This window comes from Miniopterus schreibersii, assembly GCF_964146895.1.
Source record: "Miniopterus schreibersii genome assembly, chromosome: 19".
Classification (NCBI taxonomy): Eukaryota; Metazoa; Chordata; class Mammalia; order Chiroptera; family Miniopteridae; genus Miniopterus; species Miniopterus schreibersii.
The window spans coordinates 37,702,267-37,722,449 of NC_138119.1; the positions used below are offsets into that span (position 1 = coordinate 37,702,267).

The 20,183-nt window shown below is 52.2% G+C and overlaps 2 protein-coding genes and 1 pseudogene across 6 annotated transcripts in view; 1 reads left to right on the top strand and 2 right to left on the bottom strand.

Annotated features, from left to right (window-relative positions):
* Positions 1-294: 294 nt before the first annotated feature.
* On the bottom strand, positions 295-15,883 carry MGST3 (microsomal glutathione S-transferase 3). Of its 3 annotated transcripts, XM_081121225.1 has the most exons (7): positions 11,085-11,201; positions 9,007-9,153; positions 4,759-4,996; positions 3,822-3,895; positions 3,280-3,337; positions 1,241-1,313; positions 295-548 (listed from the first exon to the last, which is right to left on the bottom strand). In XM_081121225.1, the coding sequence occupies exons 3-7, from the start codon at positions 4,873-4,875 to the stop codon at positions 412-414; spliced, it is 459 nt and encodes a 152-aa protein (XP_080977351.1). In that variant the 5' UTR covers positions 4,876-4,996; positions 9,007-9,153; positions 11,085-11,201; the 3' UTR covers positions 295-411. The 3 variants fall into 3 exon arrangements, with proteins under 3 accessions (XP_080977351.1, XP_080977349.1, XP_080977350.1); XM_081121223.1 differs by lacking the exons at positions 9,007-9,153; positions 11,085-11,201 and adding an exon at positions 15,487-15,883 and having other exon boundaries at positions 4,759-4,882; XM_081121224.1 differs by lacking the exons at positions 9,007-9,153; positions 11,085-11,201 and adding an exon at positions 14,791-14,890.
* LOC308548995 (large ribosomal subunit protein eL21 pseudogene) lies at positions 1,774-2,342 on the bottom strand (annotated as a pseudogene). Its single transcript has one exon. The product of its transcript is annotated as a large ribosomal subunit protein eL21 pseudogene (transcript).
* Positions 14,518-20,183, top strand: part of RXRG (retinoid X receptor gamma) — a 141,698-nt gene continuing 136,032 nt past the window's right edge. Inside the window, exon 1 of one of the 2 annotated variants that reach the window (XM_081121218.1) lies at positions 14,518-14,918. The gene's annotated coding sequence lies outside the window, so the exon portion shown is untranslated. The remainder of the gene's footprint in view (positions 14,919-20,183) is intronic. The other variant, XM_081121221.1, reaches the window with a different exon arrangement.

The window sequence follows — 20,183 nt, forward strand, 5'->3', positions numbered from 1 at the left end:
TTATTGACTTTAGAGAGAAAGGGAGGGAGAGGGAGAGAGAGAGAGAAACAGCAACGATGAGAGTCATTGATCGGCTGCCTCCTGCACGCCCCCGACTGGGGATCGAGCCTGCGACCCCCAGGCTCTTGCCTTGATGAGCCTGCGACCCCCTTGATGTGCCCTGACGGGGAATCAAGCCAGTGACCTCTTGGTTCACGGGACAAAGCCCAACCAACCGAGCCACACCAGCCAGGGCAGGAGCAGGCCACTTATTTTAGATAGAGATTCAACAGGAAATAAGTCACAGAGTCAGGGTTATGTACGAGGCTGATGCCAGATAAATTTTATTATATTTAGAAGAAAAAAAAAGTAAGTGGAAATAAAAGTAAGTCATTCAAAATGAATGAGGCCTTCTAGACACGCCAGCATTCCTTAATGGCAGCATTTGGACCCACTGCCCAAGCCAGTCTTAACCCAGCCCAGATGCTGGAAGGCAGAGCACACAGTTGTGCCCATCAAGCCAAGGAGGGCGATGGAGCCCAGGGCTCCTCTGCTCCGCTTGCTGGGTTCTGGAAAAGAAGGGAGAACAGAAGTTACGGGGGTGGAGGTGGGGGGGGGGCTCCAGAACCCTGCCACTGTCAACGTCACGAGCCCTTCTGTCCGGTGTCGGGTGTGCGTCAGACCATCTGGTCTGAAGGGGTCAGCCCACTCTACGCAGTGTTGTTCACGGTAGGACTGTTTGGACCTCTAAAACTTCCAGGTAATTGGAGCTGCTGTGCCCTGGGACCTCAGCAGCGTCTCCCTCTTCTTTAAAGATGTAAGTATAGCAAAAAGTGTCTTTCCCCCTCTCTGTCGGCCTACTGTTGACAGTCGTGGCAAGGAGCAGGGCTCCAGAGTCACACTGCCTGGCTCTGAATCCTGGCTTACAGTTTCCACATAGTAGCTCTGTGACCTAGAGAGAGCCTTCACCTTTCTAAGCCATAGTTTCCCCATCTATAAAATGGGATACTATTATCTACAACATAGAATTGTTGGAAGGTTTGAAACAGCAGTATGGAAAATTCTTAGAACAGCAGTCGACACACAGGAAATACTCTATAAAGGTAAGTTTTGTTACTATTCAATGGTTAGTGAAAGGAGGTAACAGACCTTTCACCTAGCTAAACATCAAGTTACACCCCCTTTCCTTAGAGCTCTGCTGAGAAGGAAGCGTGGCAGTGTCCTGTCCTTTGGTTTCCCGCAGGTGTCGGCGTGCTCTTACCTCCTGTGTAGTAGCCATAGGCATAGAGAACTCGTCCAACAATCCAGGCCAAGCCCAAGCCCGAAACTACTCTCTAAAAAACAAAAGGGGCTACGTTAGTGTCCGCATTCAAGGAGCAGGCAGATCTGTGTTAACATCTAGGGTTGACTGCACAATGTTTTAGGGAAAAGTTATACCAGGCCGGTGCGGCTCAGTGGTTGAGCATCAACCCAGGAACCAAGAGGTCACTGGTCGGATTCCAGTCAGGGCACATGCCCAGGTTGTGGGCTCGATCCCCAGGAGGGACGTGCAGGCGGCAGCCGATGGATGATGTTTCTATCTATCTATCTATCTATCTATCTATCTATCTATCATCTATCTATCTATCTATCTATCTATCTATCTATCTATCTATCTATCTATTATCTATCTATCTATCTATCTATCTATCTATCCCTTTCCCTTCCTCTTTTTCTAAAAAAATCAATAAAAACATTTTTTTCAGGGCGCAAAGTTTTCTTTAATTATTTTTTTGGGGGAAGGGATACCACACTTCTACCCAATTAAGAGAAACATTTTTATCAGTATAGAGGTCTTTTTTTTTTAACACCTATCATGCCATGAATTCACAGGGAATGGGTTCCAGCAGCTCAGGCTCCTTTCCATTGGTTCTCACAAAGTGCGCTTCCCTGGGTGGAGCGGGCTGACGCTTCATTTGAACCCAGGTCCCTTTCTCTTCGGCTTTCTTCTTTTTCCGATCATTTTCCTTCCCACGCTTCGGGAAGCTGTCTCGGCTCTTAGAGCGCTTAATATGCTCAATACGCACATTAATTCTCTTGGCAAGAATCTTGCCCTTAACTTGTTTGTTCACAACAATGCCCACCACATGCTGGGTGACACTGTAGACTCCTCCAGGTTTGCCATGGGAACATTTGTGGGGCATTCCTTTTTGAACAGTGCCCATTCTCTTGATGTCTACAGTGTCACCTTTCTTGTAGATGTGCATGTATGTGGCCAAAGGAACAACTCCATGTTTTCTAAAAGGTCTAGAGAACATATAGTGGGTGCCTCTCCTCTTTCCCTTTGTGCTGGTCATTTTGGCTAATTACTGGCAGATGGCGGTTCCGGCCAAAAAGGCAATAAAAACATATTTTAAAAAAAGTTAATTTCCCTCCCTGGGGCCAGGAGTCCCTAACTTTGGTGGGTCATGAACCACAGATGCGCCATTCTTGCAGCTGGTGCAGACCAGAGGGCTATGAAGGCTTAGTCCCAGAAGTGGAAATGCCTGCACTCTGGTCGGAATTCAGGTAAGGGGGACACTTCCTGTCCAAGGCAGGGCCTAAAAGGCAAGTAATCAGGCTCAGGAACTGGCTTTATTTAGACAGGTTACAGTGCAGACCAATCCCACGGCCCACAGGGCTACAGTGGCTCTGAGGCCTGCCCACCTGCTAATGGACCATGTCATACACTCAGGTGCCTACAAGTCGGGTCCCCGAGACCAGGTGTCTGCCATCGTAACCTTAGGAGACCTGTGTTTGCTGCATGAATGAATGAATATGCAAAGGAAAACATGGACAGGAGCCTTCTGGAGTCAGACCTGGGTTCAAATTCCGACTCTTCTACCCTATAAGTATTTGACCTTGAGAAGGTTACATGGTATCCATGATGCTTCCCTTTATCTGTAAAAAAACAGGGGGAAAAGTTTTTCCCCCCTAAAGTATCTGCCTACTTTAAAGAACTCTATTAGAGCCCAGCCAGTGTGGCGCAGTGGTTAAGTGTCCACCCGTGAACCTGGAGGTCACACTTTGATTCCTGGTCAGGGCACATGCCTGGGTTGCAGGCTGGATCCCAAGCAGGGGGCATGCAGGAGGCAGCTGATCGATGATTCTCTCATCATTGATGTTTCTCTCTCTCTCCCCCTTCCTCTCTCTGAAATAAATAAAAACATATTAAAAATTAAAAAAAAAAGAACTCTGTTAGAACTAAATGAAATTCTTTTAAATATGAGGTGCCAGATGCAGTACATCATAATTCAGATGAAACCCCTGGGAATAACTTACCGGGTGGTACACACCTCCCACAGCTAGGAAAAATAAGAAAGGCGGGTACACTTCTAACCTGCAAGAGACAGAAAGACACTTTTTTACAAAGTGCCCCATGAAAGTATGTTTAGTAAAACAGAGAGCTCTCACTAAACCCCGACCTGCCCCTGGGATCAGAGGTGACTGAGGAACAGCGGGCAGCCCGCCCGCCTGACAAGCTGACAAGGAAGCTCTTGTAACCCAGAGCGGGGTTCCTTACAGCGCTCGAAGCCCCTCACTCCATGGGGCTGGGAGACTCAATGTCACTTAGAGGGGATGTGCCACACACCCCGTGGAAGGGGGTACAGCACTAGAGAGTGTCTTGAAAAGACTTGAAAGACTATCCAGAACCCCACCATTCTAACACACTTCACTTTGCTTAACAGTCAACCTGTTCAGTCACAGGTTTTTTAAATAATACTTTTAGTGAGTGCCCCTCATCGCCACCATTGCCGCTACACCCAGGGTCCTGCCAGCTGGGGTGCTGGGCAGGGGTGCCCACTCACAGGGCCCACACTCACGTGTTTTGGTGGGCTCGCTGGATGCAGTTGAAGAGGTGCCCATTCTCAGGGTCCATGCTGTACATGGTGGGATACTGTGGACACAGAGGACAGTTCCCGTCAGCTGGATGCTAATCTCTCCTGAGCATCTATGTCGGCTTAAATATCTGCAGTGACGGGCTGGTCAATAGGGGGCATCAATAGGGGGCTGATAACATCCGGTAATAAGGGACAGAGGCGGCTTGTGCCAAAGCCATCACTGCCAGTTTCTGACGCGTTCCAGAGACACCCCAGGAAACACTCCTTCCCAAAGTTACCCACCACCATAGCCTTGTGAGGGTCCCCTTAATGGGGAACAGAAACTGAATGTGAGGGTTTTCATGGACACATCCATTAAAAAAAGAAAGAAACTGGGTATGGAAACTTTAGAAGCTCTAGACAGGGAGCCTAATTAAAGCTGCTGAACAGAAATAGACGCCCAGACTCGCTCGTCAGGGCCAACGTCAGCAGCTATCCTCTGGACCAGCCAGAACTAAAGGAGGCATCTGATGGACCCCCTCCCCACGCCCACTGTCGCAGGCCAGGTACACGCAGCGCCACGCACGCTCTGCGTGGGAATGAAAGAATCGCCCGTGGATGCCCTGGCAGGAAACAACACTGCCACTGAGCGTCCCAAGCAAGTAACACCTTCCTGGTGAACAGCTCTGGCGGAGGCAGGCTGTTCTCACGCCAGCCCACCTGGCGTTTCTGCAGAAGAGAGGTGAAACCAGGTAGAAACTACTCCCATTGGCACCCGTATTTCTCACCTGCTTCCTGCTGGAAAGGGTAGAATTTCTAACAGGCCCAGTCCTGAGGCTGCCACCACTGACTACTAAGCCAGCCTCGCCTCTCCCTCCAGGACGGGAAACAAGTCCTCGCCTGGACGCGCCCACGGCGGCACCCGTGTGTTCCCACTCACCTCCACCTTGTACTTCTTGCGGGCCTTGGAGACGTTGATGGCCAGGTGAGCCACCATGATGAAGCTGGCGGCCCCAGTCAGAACCACGAACCCATACTCCTTGGAGAGGACGGCCATCTCGGCTCTGGGAGAGAAACGACAGGTGGGACCAGCCCTGCGGCAGACGTGGCAGGAGCAAACGCACACCCGCAGGCCGAAGGGGGGAGCAAGCGATGCTCCGAAGAGGTAGCTGGAGATACTGTGAACGTCACGCAACAGAATTTAAAAACTGCTCAAGGACGAACATTCACATTCACACCAGGTTCACGGCCCCATCGTACGCTCTCCGCTGTGCCTGGGCCCCTTGGGTGACACCACGTCTATGAGCCCCGTCTACTGCCCGAGCTGCCCCTCCCCGGGACGGGGACAGTGGGGAGGCCGTCTCCAGGCTCATCACAGGCAGCCCCTGCTGGCCACGCGTCTGGGCCGCCGGCCAGGTAAGCGCGGCTGCTCTCCTGTCACAGCCGCGCGCTTCGGGCCAGTAAAACTCAGCACATTTGGTTCAGGTCAAAGTCTGCAGGTTGAGAGTCGGCTTCCAGACCCGAGCCTTCGGACAGGGTGCTGGGCTCCCTGGCAGTGTGGGGACCCCTTGTGTCGGTGCAGCGCTTTTCAGGTCCCCTTGATCTCCCCACCCCGTTAGTTCCATTTACACGAGGAGAAGCTCAGCAAGAGGAGGGCAGGGATGGACCCGGGGGCCTGAGGACTCTTCCCCAAGCACAAGCAGCCCAGGCAAAGCATTGGGATTTGGTGGTGTAGTCCTCGACCTCTGTTCTTCGAATTTGCAAGGACTTGGGGTAGGAGAAGCCAAGCAGGGCCAAGTGCACTTGAGCAGGTGTTTCTACTGCAGGCAACAAACCCTCAAGAGCGAGTGCTCAGAAGTCCACAGTTAGACTCGAGTAGCAGCTCCCCTTCCAGAGCAGGCGTGCAGCCTGGGAGGCTAAACCTAGGGCCGCCACTCCTCTCGCACTTGGCTAAGATGACAGTGGATGGTTTGCAAAGGACTGCATAGTCATCACGGAACAGGAGAGTGCCTGCCCTCCCTGAGGCTCCCTGCGGGAGCTGCAGACACACCACTACAGGCGCCAGAGCAAAGCTGCCGCCCCACACCTCCTTGCACCTGCCAGTGAGGATCCTGTCCTACGCCATGGCAGCCACGCCCCCGACTGCTGGGATCCCTGCTGAAACAGCCACGCTCTGCTAGGGTCACTGCTAAGCTCCCACGAGGGAGGGGTGTATGGGGCACACTCTGTGCCAAGCACGGACTGTGTGCTTATAGATACCTGTGGGATTGATGAAGCCACCTGCCACTCCAGGTGGCTTTCAGGAACTACCTCCTCCAACTGAAGTAATGCTTGCTACCTGGCACAGTGCCTGGAATAAAGTAGGCACCTTCCCTTTTAGTCCCCCCCACCCTCCCAATGTACCTACTGAAACAATGGAAGCAACTGGAAGTCTGGACTACTTGAGGCGGAGGAGGGAGGTCAGGGCACAGGAAGCTCTGGCCCTGCTGCTGCTGAAAACAAATCCAATGGGGCTGAAAAATGGCGAAGGCTAGTTCTTTAGGGAATGAATCAGCTTAATTCCCTCAGGGTGCGATAAAACCTTTATCAATAGCTGAATTCTTTTTTCCTGGGAATCTGTTTCCACACCTTCGAGACTGGCCTTCGGGGTTCAGGCCAGGTGCACACACGGGGAAGGGAGGCAGCTCACCTCCCAGTGGCCACACCCAGGCAGTCACAGCCACACCCAAGCTCTGCCAGCCCTGCCGGCAGATAGCTCCAGGCACAGGCTCCAGAAGCTGATAAGTGGCACCTAATCCCTCCCTGGCAGGAGCACTCCTGCGGGTGGCATGCCACTGCTCTGTGTCACCAGCAACCCTTTTCACCCACCCAACAAGATAAGGTCCTTGCAGGGGGGAACTCTGCCTTCTCTGTGGTGCAGGACCTGCAGCCCAGTCCAAGGGCCCCACAGCTCAGCATTCACTATGGTGTGGACTACTTCGCGACTCAAGTGTTTAAGGTTATACATTAAAATTTACGATTTGTATAAATAAAAGTGCATTTAGGTATATACAGGGTGAGGTCAAAGTAGGTTTACAGGTGTTTGTATGGAAAATGATACAATAATTAATAAATAATAGTACAATAAACAATGTGCTTCTCAAACTCTCAACTGTAAACCTACTTTGGGCCACCCTGTGTCTGAGAGTATGTGGTCTGTGCTTTGCACATGGCCGGGGCCGTGCACCATGAAATCACCCGGAACAGCCCGGCAACTGGCTGGCAACACTCCTGATATTCTTCTTACCTTTCAGCTCATTAATTCCACTAGGAATCTGTTCCGGTTCAAAGACATTTACCTCGGCTCCACTGATAATCGCAAACCTAGACACGGTACAGATGTCCAAGCCAAAAGGACTCAGGGAATAACACATGCGCATAAAACACACTATGGGTAACAGCAAAAAATGGGGTGTACAAAAATGACCGATGTCGAAACAAGGTTCCTTTATAGCATGTTAGGTAAAAAATAACCTGTATATGCAGTTTCTCAAAGTCATACGCCTGGTAATTTCTAGATGGCTGAGTTATAGATTTTTGTACTTTCTTGTAATTTCCGAAGAGAGCAAATATATACCCAAACAGTTATATAAAAATGGCCTGACAATGATGGGTGACGAAGACGCAGGAGCAGGCACGTGCTCTGACGGAGGCAGATGCAGGTGGACGTCTGGCTGGGGTCCTGACATCCACTCTGGGCACGAGGCAGCCTGTAGTGAGAACGCTGCTTGGGGACCAGCGTCTGAGTCAGAACCCGGTCCTCACACTTCCTAGCTGTGTCCTGGGAGAAGCAGTCGCAGTCTCTCCGCAGCCGGCTTCCCGCTTATTAAGTGGAGAGAGTAACGGTACCCACCCACCCCTGAGGCCGTGAGGGTGAAGGGAGGAGCAGTCCGTAACCCTGCCGCGATGTCCCACACAGCGAGTGCTCAATAAATGCTATGTATCGAGTCATGTTATATATGTTAATGTTCTGTCAACTGTCTTTGCCCTGATCCAATTATAAAAGGGGATGTCCGAATAAACGAAAATGAATGTACATTTAAGAATTTGTCCTTCAGAATTGCTATTTTAAAGCAGGAAACAAAGCCTAGAGCTACATAGATTCCCCTTCTTTTCTGAACTGAGTAGCAAATATAGGATCTGAAAATTAGGACTCTCCAGGAGGAAGCATCTCACTTGTACCGGCTTCAGAAAAAAGCGAAATGCAGCCATTCTGACCCTCCCTGCACGGGGTGAGCGTGACCGCGGTTCCTGCCCACGCTCACCTGTGCCCGCTGAGCGCCTCTCACGGGCCGGCGCTGACGGGGAGGTGAACAGCCGGACTTGGGTCCCTGCCCTGATGATGCTCATTTCTAGCGGGGAGGGGGGGGAAGCAGGCACATAAGTAAGCAAACAGGAGAACACTACCATTTCCTTCTCGGGATACTTTGAGGAATTAAGTGAGATAAACTAGGTAATCATCTGACACGAATGCCTGATAAATACTGATCCAAAAGAAAGACACTGTAAATAGTGGCAAGGGTCCACCCAGGTCCCTCCGGGCATGAAGTACTTCCCAAATAAGGAGACACTGACTTTTCTACAAACTATCATGTGCTCTGAGACATTAGTTTTGATGCTGTTTGAAATAGCTTCAGATCTGCCAAAAGGCTGGTCTACTTAGACTCCAGAGGGGTCTGTTTCAGGCGTGGACAGCACACCGAGCCCACGAACTCTGGATTCCTCTGCTCACCCACCACATACAGACAAGCACGTACACGGTGCTTCGTACACTCCAGGCACTAACAGAGTTTACACAAAGTAACACTCGGTCCCCAGAGCGGCCCCCTGTGGTCGTTACTGTTGTCTAAGTCCCCAAGCTGGCGAGTGCAGAGCTGGGGTCTGAGCGCGGGTCCCCGAGGCGCCACTGCACCAGGCTGCTGGGTCTGCCCCTTCCTCAGGAGTTAGGTCATGCCTTCCCCAGACGGGGAGCAATGAGGAGAAACCTTCATAAAGCTCCCCCCGGGGCCGTGCAGGAGCGACACCCCGGCTCCCCCAGGACAGAGCCAGGGCACAGAGCCGGGTGAGGGGGCAGGGCCAGCATCTTGGGAACACTGCATGCAGGACACGTCCTCTGCAAAGACAGACCGTTTATTTCTTCCTTTCCAACCTGGATGCCTTTTCTTTCTTTTCCCTGCTAGCTCGCGGGCAGGAGCCAACCCAGGGTTGCACAGTAGTGGCTGGAGGTGGCAGTCAGTCTTCCATCATGAAACACGCGTCAGCGGTGGGTGTTGCGTAGGTGCCCCTTTTGAGACCACTGTAAGCAACGTAATTACTTCTATAGTTTTTAAAACAGCAACACCTTGATTGGTAAGTTTTTTATTTATGGAAGTATTTGTTACTAGTCAAACATGATTTTTTGAGGACATACTAGGCTGTGGGAGGAAACTAGGAAGAGTGCTTGAAAGCAGTGGGGGACTGGATGCGGGGGCAGCAAAGCCCCAGGCCACAGTGGGTTTCCAGGGAGGTCAGAGCTCGGGTGTTCTGGTGACCCGGGGGCCTGGAGGTCGGGGGCCAGGTGGGTGGGCAGAGCAGCACTTGGGGCAGTATCTCTTACGTGCAGCTAGTGAGAAGACAGGTGGATCTCCAGAAAGCTGCAAAGCCGCACTTTGGGAGTGATCACACTTGGCCTTAAAGTGAGTCTCAGTCCCGAGAGTGCTGGTCTCAGCCCTGAGATATGCTCAGCTCCAGGGCCCGAGGCAGCCACAGGCATGGTGACATTTGGCTCAAGTCCTGGCCTCCAGGAATGTACTGCCGTCTCCCGGAAGCATAACTAGCCCTGCCCTCCTGCTCCTGTCCTGGCCACCACTCGCCTTATCTCGCTGGGGCAGGGGTTCTTTTAGCTACATAGACACCGCCCAGAAAACTCCCTGGGGTCAAGCTCTCTTCCTCCACTGACTCAGGGCCTGGCTGCCAACAGAACTGCCTGGAGCAGCCACCACCCCACAGGGAGCGACGGTGGCCTTCAGGGACTCAGGCATGACTTCGGAGCCATGGAAGTTACGACTTATCTTTTACTAAAGTAAAATCAATCAAATGTTTTAAGGGAGAGAGGACTCCCCCTTTTAGCTCTCTCTTTGTCCACAGACACAAGGCAGCTTGGACAAGGTTTTTCCATGTGCAAGATTTTTCTTCTCAATTAGACTGTGACCTGCCACTGGTGTCTTTTTTTATCTGGGACGACCCAGACTGACCGAGAGCCGTTCCCCAGCGTTCCATGGGAACCCATCCTCCGCACATACGGCTCCTTCTCTACACGGCATGGCAAAAACCAACACTTTCATGAGAGTAACCTGAGGATGGTAACGTGGAGGGCTGCTCTATCATCCCAATGGACGGGAATTCCCGGAGCCCCCAACACTGGGAGGTGGTCGTGCTGGGTCCACTTCGCCGCCTAAAGCACCCCTGGGTGGCTAGCCAGCCTGGGCTCTGCCTCCAGGTGGGTCTATAGCGGAGCAGGCCTCAGAGTCATCTCCCGCAGGGCAGCTGAGCCTCCTGGGCCCATGTGGAGCTGGGTGGAGAAACAGGAGCTGGGAGGAAAGCAGCTTTAGAGCAGTTCCATCTCCACGGTGGGAGGGAGGGGAGGGCAGCCATGGGAGTTCTGTGGTCCGTCTCACACTTCCAGATACCAGGTCTGCATCACACACAGATCTCATCGTGTGTGTCAGCATTTCCAGTGAAGCCAGACTGGAGGGAGAGCACACGGACGCTTAAAAGGGCTAATGACCTGCACAGGAAACGAAAGTCTTCGCCACAACCGCACTCTCCTTCAGGAGACATTTCAAGGGGAGAAAGTGCCACATGGGTGGAACAGCAGACCAGCTGTGATTTCCCCGGTTACTTATGTGTGTGCAGGTCAGAGTGGGTCTGTCCCGCACCCTGATTCCTCAACCCCTTGTCGGTGCTGCTGGTGGAGCATAGCTCCGAGCTAGGGGGACGGGAGACCTGTCCCTGTTAGAGAGAACTGCGCTATAATCCAAGTATCTTCAGCTTTATAGTTAAGTAGCCACCGCTCGGTCATGTAAATATTCAAGTCTCGCACGTCATGTTAATTCCAGCGCTTTGCAGAGCTGTGAATTCACCCCTGCCTGGGGCAGGAGGGAAGGGCTGGCGTGACGTTCAGGCCCGGTGTGGGTTCCCGGTCGGTGGACGTCTGCAACCGGCTGTTGATACCAGACAGTAGATTACCTGCCGCCTTCTCTCCGGAGGGTGACTGTGAAAAGGCAGTAAACACACATGCCCGGGGGAACCGAACACACCGGGAACACCGGGAATCCGCTCTTCAGGAGTCTTAGAACAGCGGGTCTGTAACGAGATGGAACCACCCTAGGTTCCTTTGCTGGTGCGGTGATACTTTCCCAGATTCTTGACACAAAAGGCCCCATGGGTGAGAGTTCCCTGACATGGTCACACCTCCCCTAGAAGCCAGGGTCACGCTGGACCACCTGGAGCTCAGCCTCCCAGGAGATGACCCCGGGGACAGGCTGCAGGAGATTCTCTGCGGTCTGAAGGCAGCACCCTCAGGGAGGGAGGCAAGGGGGAGGAGCCACGGGCGTAGAAGGAAATAAAAACCTCAACAATTCCTTAAATGGGGCTTATCTGTTACAGTCGCTGCCGGACAAACCATTTACCTGTGTGGGATGCCCACCTGCTGCCCACACCTGCCACCTTCAGTGCTGCTCAGAATGGCTCCTTCCTGCGGCCCCTCCCAAACGCCGTGCTCCGCGGAGGGGTGGGCCACAGGTGACCAGACCGAGAAGGAAAAACAGCCAAGTGAGGGACAGAACACAGGGGGACTGTGAGACAGGAGGGATGGAGGGGGTGAAGGCTCTACACGACAGAAGCCATGATGTGAGCGACAGAACTCCGCAATCGCACAGCGGGAGACCGGGAAGGGCTGCACTGATAGGAGAAAGGGAAAGGAGGCCCGAGTGTGGAGCCACGAGGTGAGGAGTTCACCAGTATTAACTCATTAAACCCCTCAGAGCATCCCTATGATATGTTATTACTTCCACTTTGCAGAGGAGGAAACAGCATCAGAGAGGTTAAGTCATTTGCCCAAGGTCACACAGCTATCACAGAGACAGCCTGGATCCACATCATCAGGCAGTCTGGTTCCAGGCTCTGTGCTCTCAGTCCTCCTCAGGCCCTCTCCTGGGCATATTAGCAAGAATAGAAAACTAATAATTAACTCATTCTGTGACTGATTAAAGCCTGAGATCTTTCTAGTTGGGAGGAAAAAAAAAACCAACCCTGGAAAAGGTCCAAAAAGGAACGTTTTAATTTTAAAAAAAATGTTTTTATTGATTTCAGAGAGAGGAAGGGAGAGGGAGAGAGACAGAAACATCAGTGATGAGTCACTGATCAGCTGCCTCCTGCAGGCCCCCTGCTGGGGATCCAGCCCTTAACCTGGGCATGTGCCCCGACCGGGAATCCAACCGTGATCTCCTGGATCATAGGTCGATGCTCAACTACTGAGCCACATAGGCTGGGCTGTTTTAATTTTTTTAAAATGTGTCAGCATTACAGTGTGGCACACGAGGAGAGATTATAAGAAGGAAAAAGATAGAAACTTCTCATCTTTCAGGTATTCAGGTCTGCAAGGAGCAGAGCAGCACAGAAACTGGCACTTCGTTTCTATGAAATGATTTCTACATGGCCTGTCCCTTAACTGGCATTCCACAGGAACTACAATCATAGGGAAACAAAACCCTGATTTCCAGAAGAGGAAAAAAAAATCTCGAATGAATTACACTGACACCACTTGGATTTTCCATCACAAGAAACAGGAGCAGCTGCAGAGTCCCCACTATGGCACCGGCCATTCTGAATGAAGGAAACGCCTGGGCTGCTGGCTGCTGCCCAGGACAGGGGTCTAACTCTCCATGCTTAGCTGTACCAATTGCTCACATTGCCTAGGCTGGAGAAATAAAATATCACTTACTTAAAAAAGTGTACTGCCCTGGCTGCCGTGGCTCAGTGGTTAGAGCGGGAGGTGTCAAGGGCACGATTCCCGGTCAAGGGCACATTCCTGAGTTGTAGGTTCCATTGCCCCTGTAAGGCAACCAATCGAAGTCTCTCTCTCTTTCTCTCTCCCTCCTCCCTCCACTCCACTCTAAGAATCAATTAAAAAAATACTCTCAGGTGAGAATTAACAACAACAATAACAAAATAGCACTAAGACACCAAAATATTATAACCCAACTTCCAGTTAATAAACAGGTCACCCCTGGAAAGAACTCAAGAGGATGTATGATTCCAAACGCTGAAATCCTTAAAGGTATTTGCAAATGTATTTGGAAGACAGTACAACTGCCCTGCCTCCTCACTGCTTTTCTCCCCACAGATACTTAGGCAGACACTGTAACAGATAGTGTGGAAAACTTGGGAATTCTATTTTACAGAGCAGCTACCTACCTGATAACTGCTAAATTCTTCTTTTTCAAGAGGATAGTATACTCATAAGGAGTATTATATTCTTTTTAAATTTTTCTTTTTTAAATATATCTTTATTGATTTCAGAGAGAGGAAAGGAGAGAGAGAGAGAAACATCAATGATGAGAGAGTCATTAATTGAGCCCGCAACCCGGGCATGTGCCCTGACTGGGAATCAAACCCCGATCACCTGGATCCTAGGTCGATGCTCAACCACAGAGCCACGCCCGGTCGGGCTATATTCTTTTTTTAAAAATATTTTTATTGATACTTAGAGGGAGAGGAAGGGAGGAGAAAGAATCATTGATGTGAGAGAGAAACATCCAATCGGTTACCTCCTGCATGCCCCTACCAGGGATTGAGCCCGAAACCTGGGCAGGTGCCTGACGGGGAATTGCACAGGCACCCTTTCAGTGCAGGGGACTACGCCCAACCAACTGAGCCACACTGACCAGGGCATGTAGCACTATATTCTTTTAAACAAATGCTGCTTTAAAAATGAGAAGTCGTTCCTGGTCAGATGTGGTTGGCAATGGTATTCTGAATATGGATTCAGAATATTTAAATATAAATACAGGGAACGGTCTACTTAAATGCAGCTAGCTGTGCAGTAGGCACTAAATTACTTTCCATTTTATTCCAGATTGTTCCGGGGGCTTTTCAGCATTTCTCTGGATAATGGGGTTAACGCCTTCTTTCGCTCAGTCTATCTGCTGTCCTCAAGTAGGAGGTTCCTTTTCAAGACTGTCTTCTCGGAGAGCTAGGCCAGCAGTAGCCACAGTGTCTCCCCCAGCCTTTCTGTTTTATATATAGTAACACGGGTTGGGGAAGGGGGGAGATGCTTGAGAGAATTTTCTATTTTTGTAACACTGTCAGGAAGGAAGCTAAACAGAACGTCTTTCCGGGGTGGGGTGGGGTGGGGGGTTGTGTGTGTGTGTGTGTGTGTGTGTGTGTGTGTGTACACAGTATTTGTTTGGAGTTAGATGTTAGTTTTATTTAACTGCTACATTTAACTCCTGGGAGGATAACCATTCTCGATCCTCCTACTCAGATACTAGTGAACCAAATTCACTGAAGCAAATTCACTGAACTATGTAAAACATAGCCTGTAACTGACCAATACCCTAGGGTGCCTCCCAACACTGCAGGCTCTCGGTGATCATCGCCAAAGCCCTGCTCCAGCCCCAGGCGCGGAGGACGCTAAACGCTGCGGAGGTCCCGCGTGACTGCGCCTCGGCCCACAGCACCTCCGCAGAGCGGCAAGTGGCCTTCATCCAGGGCTCCCCTTCTCCAGGTTAGGGGCTGAAGCCCCAGCTCCACCCTCTTTCCTACCCACCCCCTGTCTCTGCTTTCCCTTGACCTCCTTTCCCACACTTGTCCCCTACGCTACAATGTAGCTCCTACCCTCGTGACTCCTGAGGAAAGTGCTAGCAGAAGCCACAACTCAGGGATGACTCACCGTGGAGTCTCCAGCCCCTTTCACCGCCCTGCGCCACGGCCGGGGCGCTCCCTGCAGCTACACCAGAAGGGGGGAAGTTCTCTGAAATCCCAGGCAGAACCTTAAATGAAGATTCCGTCAAAGCAGAGGTAGGAAATGCCCCTCTTAAAGGTTCCAGTGCAAACTAGGAAACGTTTCTGTGGGGCAGGAGGAAAACAAACACGATTCCCGGGGGCCTCCCGAAGGTCCCTAGCAACACTGACACATCCGTAGCGGGCGCCGCGCTCCAGGTCGCTTTAAAGCCGGTGCTACCGGTGGGCCTGCCCTGCCCACTGCCTCGCAGTGTCCGCCCGCCCATTCTCTGCACCAGAGCTGCAGCTGGCCTGTTCCGGCGAGCTCGGGCGGCACAGCGCGGGGACAGGAGAGGAAAGGAAGGGACTTTGGAAGGGTTGACCTTGAGAAAGTCTCTGAATTACAAATGGCACGGCTGGGGCCAGCTTAGACGCTGCAAACCCCCACTCCATCCTGGGGAGGATGCAGGGCAGGTGGAGGGCGAAGGGGATGGAAAGGTAGAAAGAAATCTACCGCCGGGAAGGGGCAGAGCGCGCGCGAGTCTATTCAGCTCGGGAAGGCAGGGATACGGGTGGTGCCCAGCTCAGAAGCTGAAGTGCCCTCGAGGGCCGGCGCGCCTCGCTGCCCACAGGTGCGTGCACTCACCTGGATCTCCCACGAAGGGCTGGTGCAGACCGCAACCGTGCAGCGTAGAGTGTGTGCAGCGCCCAAGGCCTCGGGCGTGAGTGGCGTTGCTCGAGAAGGCCCCGCCCCGCCCCGCCCCGCCCGGGCCCGGAGCTCCGCAGCAGAGGCCCCGCCCCAAGGCTAGGCTACCGGCGCCGCGGCTCCTCCGAGGGTCACCTCCTGGCTTCTCGTTGTGAGCCAGGGACTGAAATTTCTTCCTCCTCGAGGTGTCCACTCCCAAATTTACTTATCTAGTCCCTTCCGCAAATGCCTTTGTTGCCGCCTTTCTAGAGCGACCCCGCCAGCTCATGAGTCCCGAATCGGGTTTAAAGAAGGGTCGCAAGTGAGTAATTTCTCCCCAGCACGGCCACCGTAGCGTGCGTCCAGGCGCTCGGGGGCGGGCTAGGCGCAGTCTTGCGGCGCGTGCGCGGACGTAGGCACGCCGCCCGGCGGGGGCGGGGCGGGCCGCACGTGTTCCGGGGCCGGGGAGGCTGCGCTCGGCCGGGGAGCGCTCTAGGGCCGCTCGGGCTTGAGCGTCTTCCTAACTAGTCAGTGTCGCTGTGGGTCGCTGTCGCCGAGAGCCCGAGCCGAGCCCTGCCGCGTGGTGGCCGCGGCCGCCCAGGCGCCCAGCTCTCCGGCTCGGGCCCCGCCCTCGCGGTTCTGTTTCCGGGACCAGGGCGGCACCGCCCCCGGGACCGCAGACCCCGGGTCGCGAGCACGGGCCCCACTGACGTCCAGCCCCGGCGGCGCGGGGGGCAGGGGCGCGGGACTGGCCCGGGCGCTGTGACCCCACTTCCCGCCAGGGGCAGGTCCCGCCCTCGCCTCCGGGGGCGCTCGAGGCCCAGCGCGCCTGGGCCCGGGTGCGGGGAGGCAGCGCGGGCCTCGGCCGCTCCGGGCGGTGTTCGCCCTCGGCCGGGCTCCGGTGCCCGCGCTGGAAGCCCTGCGAGGGCGCGTGAAGCCGCCTGTTGCCCGCTCAGGACTCCCGAGCGTCCTCACGCTTCCCCTTAGCCCGGGAAGGCCGCTTTGGCTGTAAAGGGCTTGTTTTGATTGGCGTTGAAAGGAAGGAGGGAGGGAGGGAGGCATTTGGGCCTCGTCGAGGGAGGTTTTCATGGACGGCATGTGCGTCGCGGGGCTGGGTGGCCGAGGCCGCCACGCGTGTGGGGGGAGCGCGCCGCGGTCAGGCCCTGCTGCCGGCTCCTGGTCCTCGCCTCCCGGCGCCTTGGCCTTGGCCTTCCCGGTGCCTTGGTCCTGGCCTCCCGGCCTCCAGAACGGCTAGAAATAAGTGCTTGCTGTTGACGCCACCAGCACAAGGTGTTTTTGTTGCAGTTCGAAGGGGGTGAGTCACTTGCTGGCTGTTCTGCAGAAGGAAAGGCAGCCAGAGCGATGGAGGAGTGGCTGAAGAATCTGGGGCGCCATTCCCACTCTCCTTCCCCAGTTTTCCCTGTTTGACCACAGAAAGGGGCTCAGCCACTCAGCACCTTCTTTTAAAACTCCTTACAGAAGCAGTGTTTGTCTATTATCGAAATTTTGGGAAACACAGGCTTTTCTAGCCACTCCATTAGAAACTGCAACTTTCTCCTCAAGGCATTTACCCACCTTCCTCGCTTTATTTTGTACCATCTGACATAGTGGGGGATTCAGTTAAGTAATGTGTTTGTGCTCTGGCTCCCCCAGACCCTGAAGGTGTGAGTTGCAGGAAGGTGGTGATATTGTCTGTTCTGGTATCCCTAGTGCTTTGAAGTGCCTGGCATGCATTGGCACTTGGTAATTGTTCCTGTTGCCGGGCCGCCTGGAACTCCCCGGGATCCTGACTTTTCTATGAGGCCTGGACCTCCAGCCAGGCATTGACTCTGAGAGGCCCGAAGCCTTCCAAGAAACATCCTACTCAGCAGGGTAGCCAGAGTCAGTTTCATGCAGAACCACTGTACATACTCAGCGGAGAACACCGTCGAAGTCCGCGCACCTCGGCTAGGAACTCGGCCTCGCCCCGCCCTCACTCCTTGGCCTGGGGCTCAGTCCTGCAGTGGGATTCCAGAATAGCCACTTATTTAGCTGTGTGATTCTGGGGGAAATGACATAACCTCTCTGAAACTTCTTTGGTCTTTTTATCAGCAAAATTAGTCTACTAACATTTTTTTTTTGGCTGTTGTGCCATAGTAGGCACTTAATGAATGCTGTTATTACTGATTCTTGTTGATGGCACTTCAAAACAGTCCCCTTTCTAGTCCCTCTGCCCTAGTTTAGGACGTAAGTCTCCTCTGACCTGGACAGTCAATGTTTTAACTGGCTTCTCTTTCAAAAATTATCACCCGAACCATCCCAGGTCCCTTTCTGAAGCAAACCCCTTGTTTGATGACTGACCAGTGCCTTTAGGAGGAACTCCAGACACTCAAACAAGGCATCTCAAGATCTTTAACAGTCCAGCCTCAAACTACATTTCCAGAACCCTCTCATTTAACATTAATTTAGTAAACATTTCTGTTAATTATTTTTAAAATTATTACTATTTTTTTAATCCTTACTTGAGGACATGTTTGGGGGGCGGAGAGAGAGAGACATCAATGTGAGAGAGAAACATTGATTGGTTGCCTTTTGTACGTGCCCTGACCAGGGATCAAACCTACAACCCAGGTATGTGCCCTGACGGAATCAAACTGACGACCTTTTGGTGCACAGGATGACACTCAACTGAGCCACTGGGCCAGGGTGGTGCTGTGAATACTGATAGGTTTTCCTCCCCAGAACCCATCAGGTTGTATTTCTGCAGCAGCCCACGGGAGCCCCATCCCGCATCTCCAGCAGGGTGGGCTACCATCAGTCTTCAGTGTTTGCATAGGTTTTTCATTTTTGTCTTGCTTTGCTCTTATCTAATTATCAGTAAGTTTTACTATTTATTTGTATTTAATGGCTAAAACGTTTTTTCTTTGAAAACTGCTAGTTCTTACCTTTTGCCTATTTTCATATTAGAGTATCATTTTTTTCTCGACTTATATAGGCATTTTATAAATTAAGAAATTAGGTCTTTGCTGCCACGTATGTTTTATTTTTTTCATTTGACACTGGTCTTTGGATTTTGTTTAACTTTTACTCTGTAGAGGAAAAATTGTGCCTTCAGATTGATCAGTTTTTTATTCCTCAAAGTTTTTTCTACCTTCACTTGTCCTTTTTGAAATTGTATGGTTTAGTTTATATTTAACTCCTTGATATCTGTTCAATCTTTTTGATAATTTGTATTTAAATCTTTGAGGCACCAAACTGAGGGGATGCATTAGGAATTGAGCCCCCCCCAGTTTGTCAGTGAAGTCCTGTTTTTCCTCCTTTTCAGTGTCGCCCTCACCATGAACTAAAATGTCATTTGTATTTGGGTCTGTTTTTCTGATTCTCCATTGTTTCAATGATGTCTCTCTTTTTTCTCCAGTATAAAACTGGTTTAAATTTTGCTCATGCCTGGGTATTACTAAGCAAAAACATTACCTTCTTCCTTACCCAAAAGTTAGAGCCTCACAAAGCACCCAGAATGCTGGCCCTTGGGGTACGCCTGAGCAGGGTTCTGTGAGAGGAGGGTTGAGGTGTGCCCGCCTGGCAGAGCACAGTGGCCAGACGCGCCAGGGCGCACGGGGGCATGTTCCGTGGATGCCTGATTGGGAAGAAGCACTCAGTGCACACGCTGTGTGTCAGGGCCTGTATTTAGGGGCGAGGTCTGATTTCATTTCGAACAGCAGCGTGCCTAGTCCTCAGTAGTTACAGTGTAACCACTAAGTAGTTACAGTGTAACCAAGCTGCAGGCATGGGTTTGCAGGGGCTGTGGGAGGAGGCCCATCTACTTCTGGATCTACTGGTCAAAAGGAGAAAGGTTGGCTGTCTTCACTCTCCAGAAATGGCTGTTTTCAGGAAAGAATAAAGCCCTTTAACACAATGTATTTCATTTTTTACTATTCTGGATGGCTAGCTCTCAAATGCATCGCAACCACCCCTCTCTTAGTTTTAACATTTTCATTATTGCAGTTCAGGCTCAGCAGTGAAGTCCGCAGGATAGTTCCAGGCCACCCAGTCCTGGAGCAAGTACTCGCGAAGCCTGTCTTCATGAGTTTTTCTGTGGAACTTCCTCTGCGTATCGTGTGTTTGCTACTTCCAGGTGTCAGTTTCAAACTTCCTTTCTCGACACTGTACTGTGACCATTGGCTTTCACCCCCCTTCGTCTATATAGTTAAAGAACCGTCCTGTCTTCCAAGACGACCTGTGTCCCTTCAAGCCACTTGCTCAGGCCCCCATTTCTTTCTCTGGAGGCAACATCTCGACACTCCCACTTTATCTTTGTACTTGACCCTTTGCCCTTTCACTTCTCTGCATCTTTCAACAATGTTTTAACTTCACAAAATGAGGACTGATGACATCCACCCTCTGCCCTGTAAACTTGGCTAACTCTTCAGTGGTTCGCTCATGGAGTCCACAGACCCGGTTACGCCTCTGCCACTGTGTGTGTGTCGGGGGATCACAGGTGATAAAGACGGTTCCCCAGGAGCAGGCAGCTGCTTCTCCACCTAACACTTCTCAGCAGGCAGCTGTCCCTGCCTCCTGGCCCTTTGCTGGGACTCCTGGGGCCCGTCACTCTTCCAGAGCGTTTCTATGACATTCTCCCCGGGGCTTTCCTTGCTGGGCCTGGGGCCTTCTGGGAAACA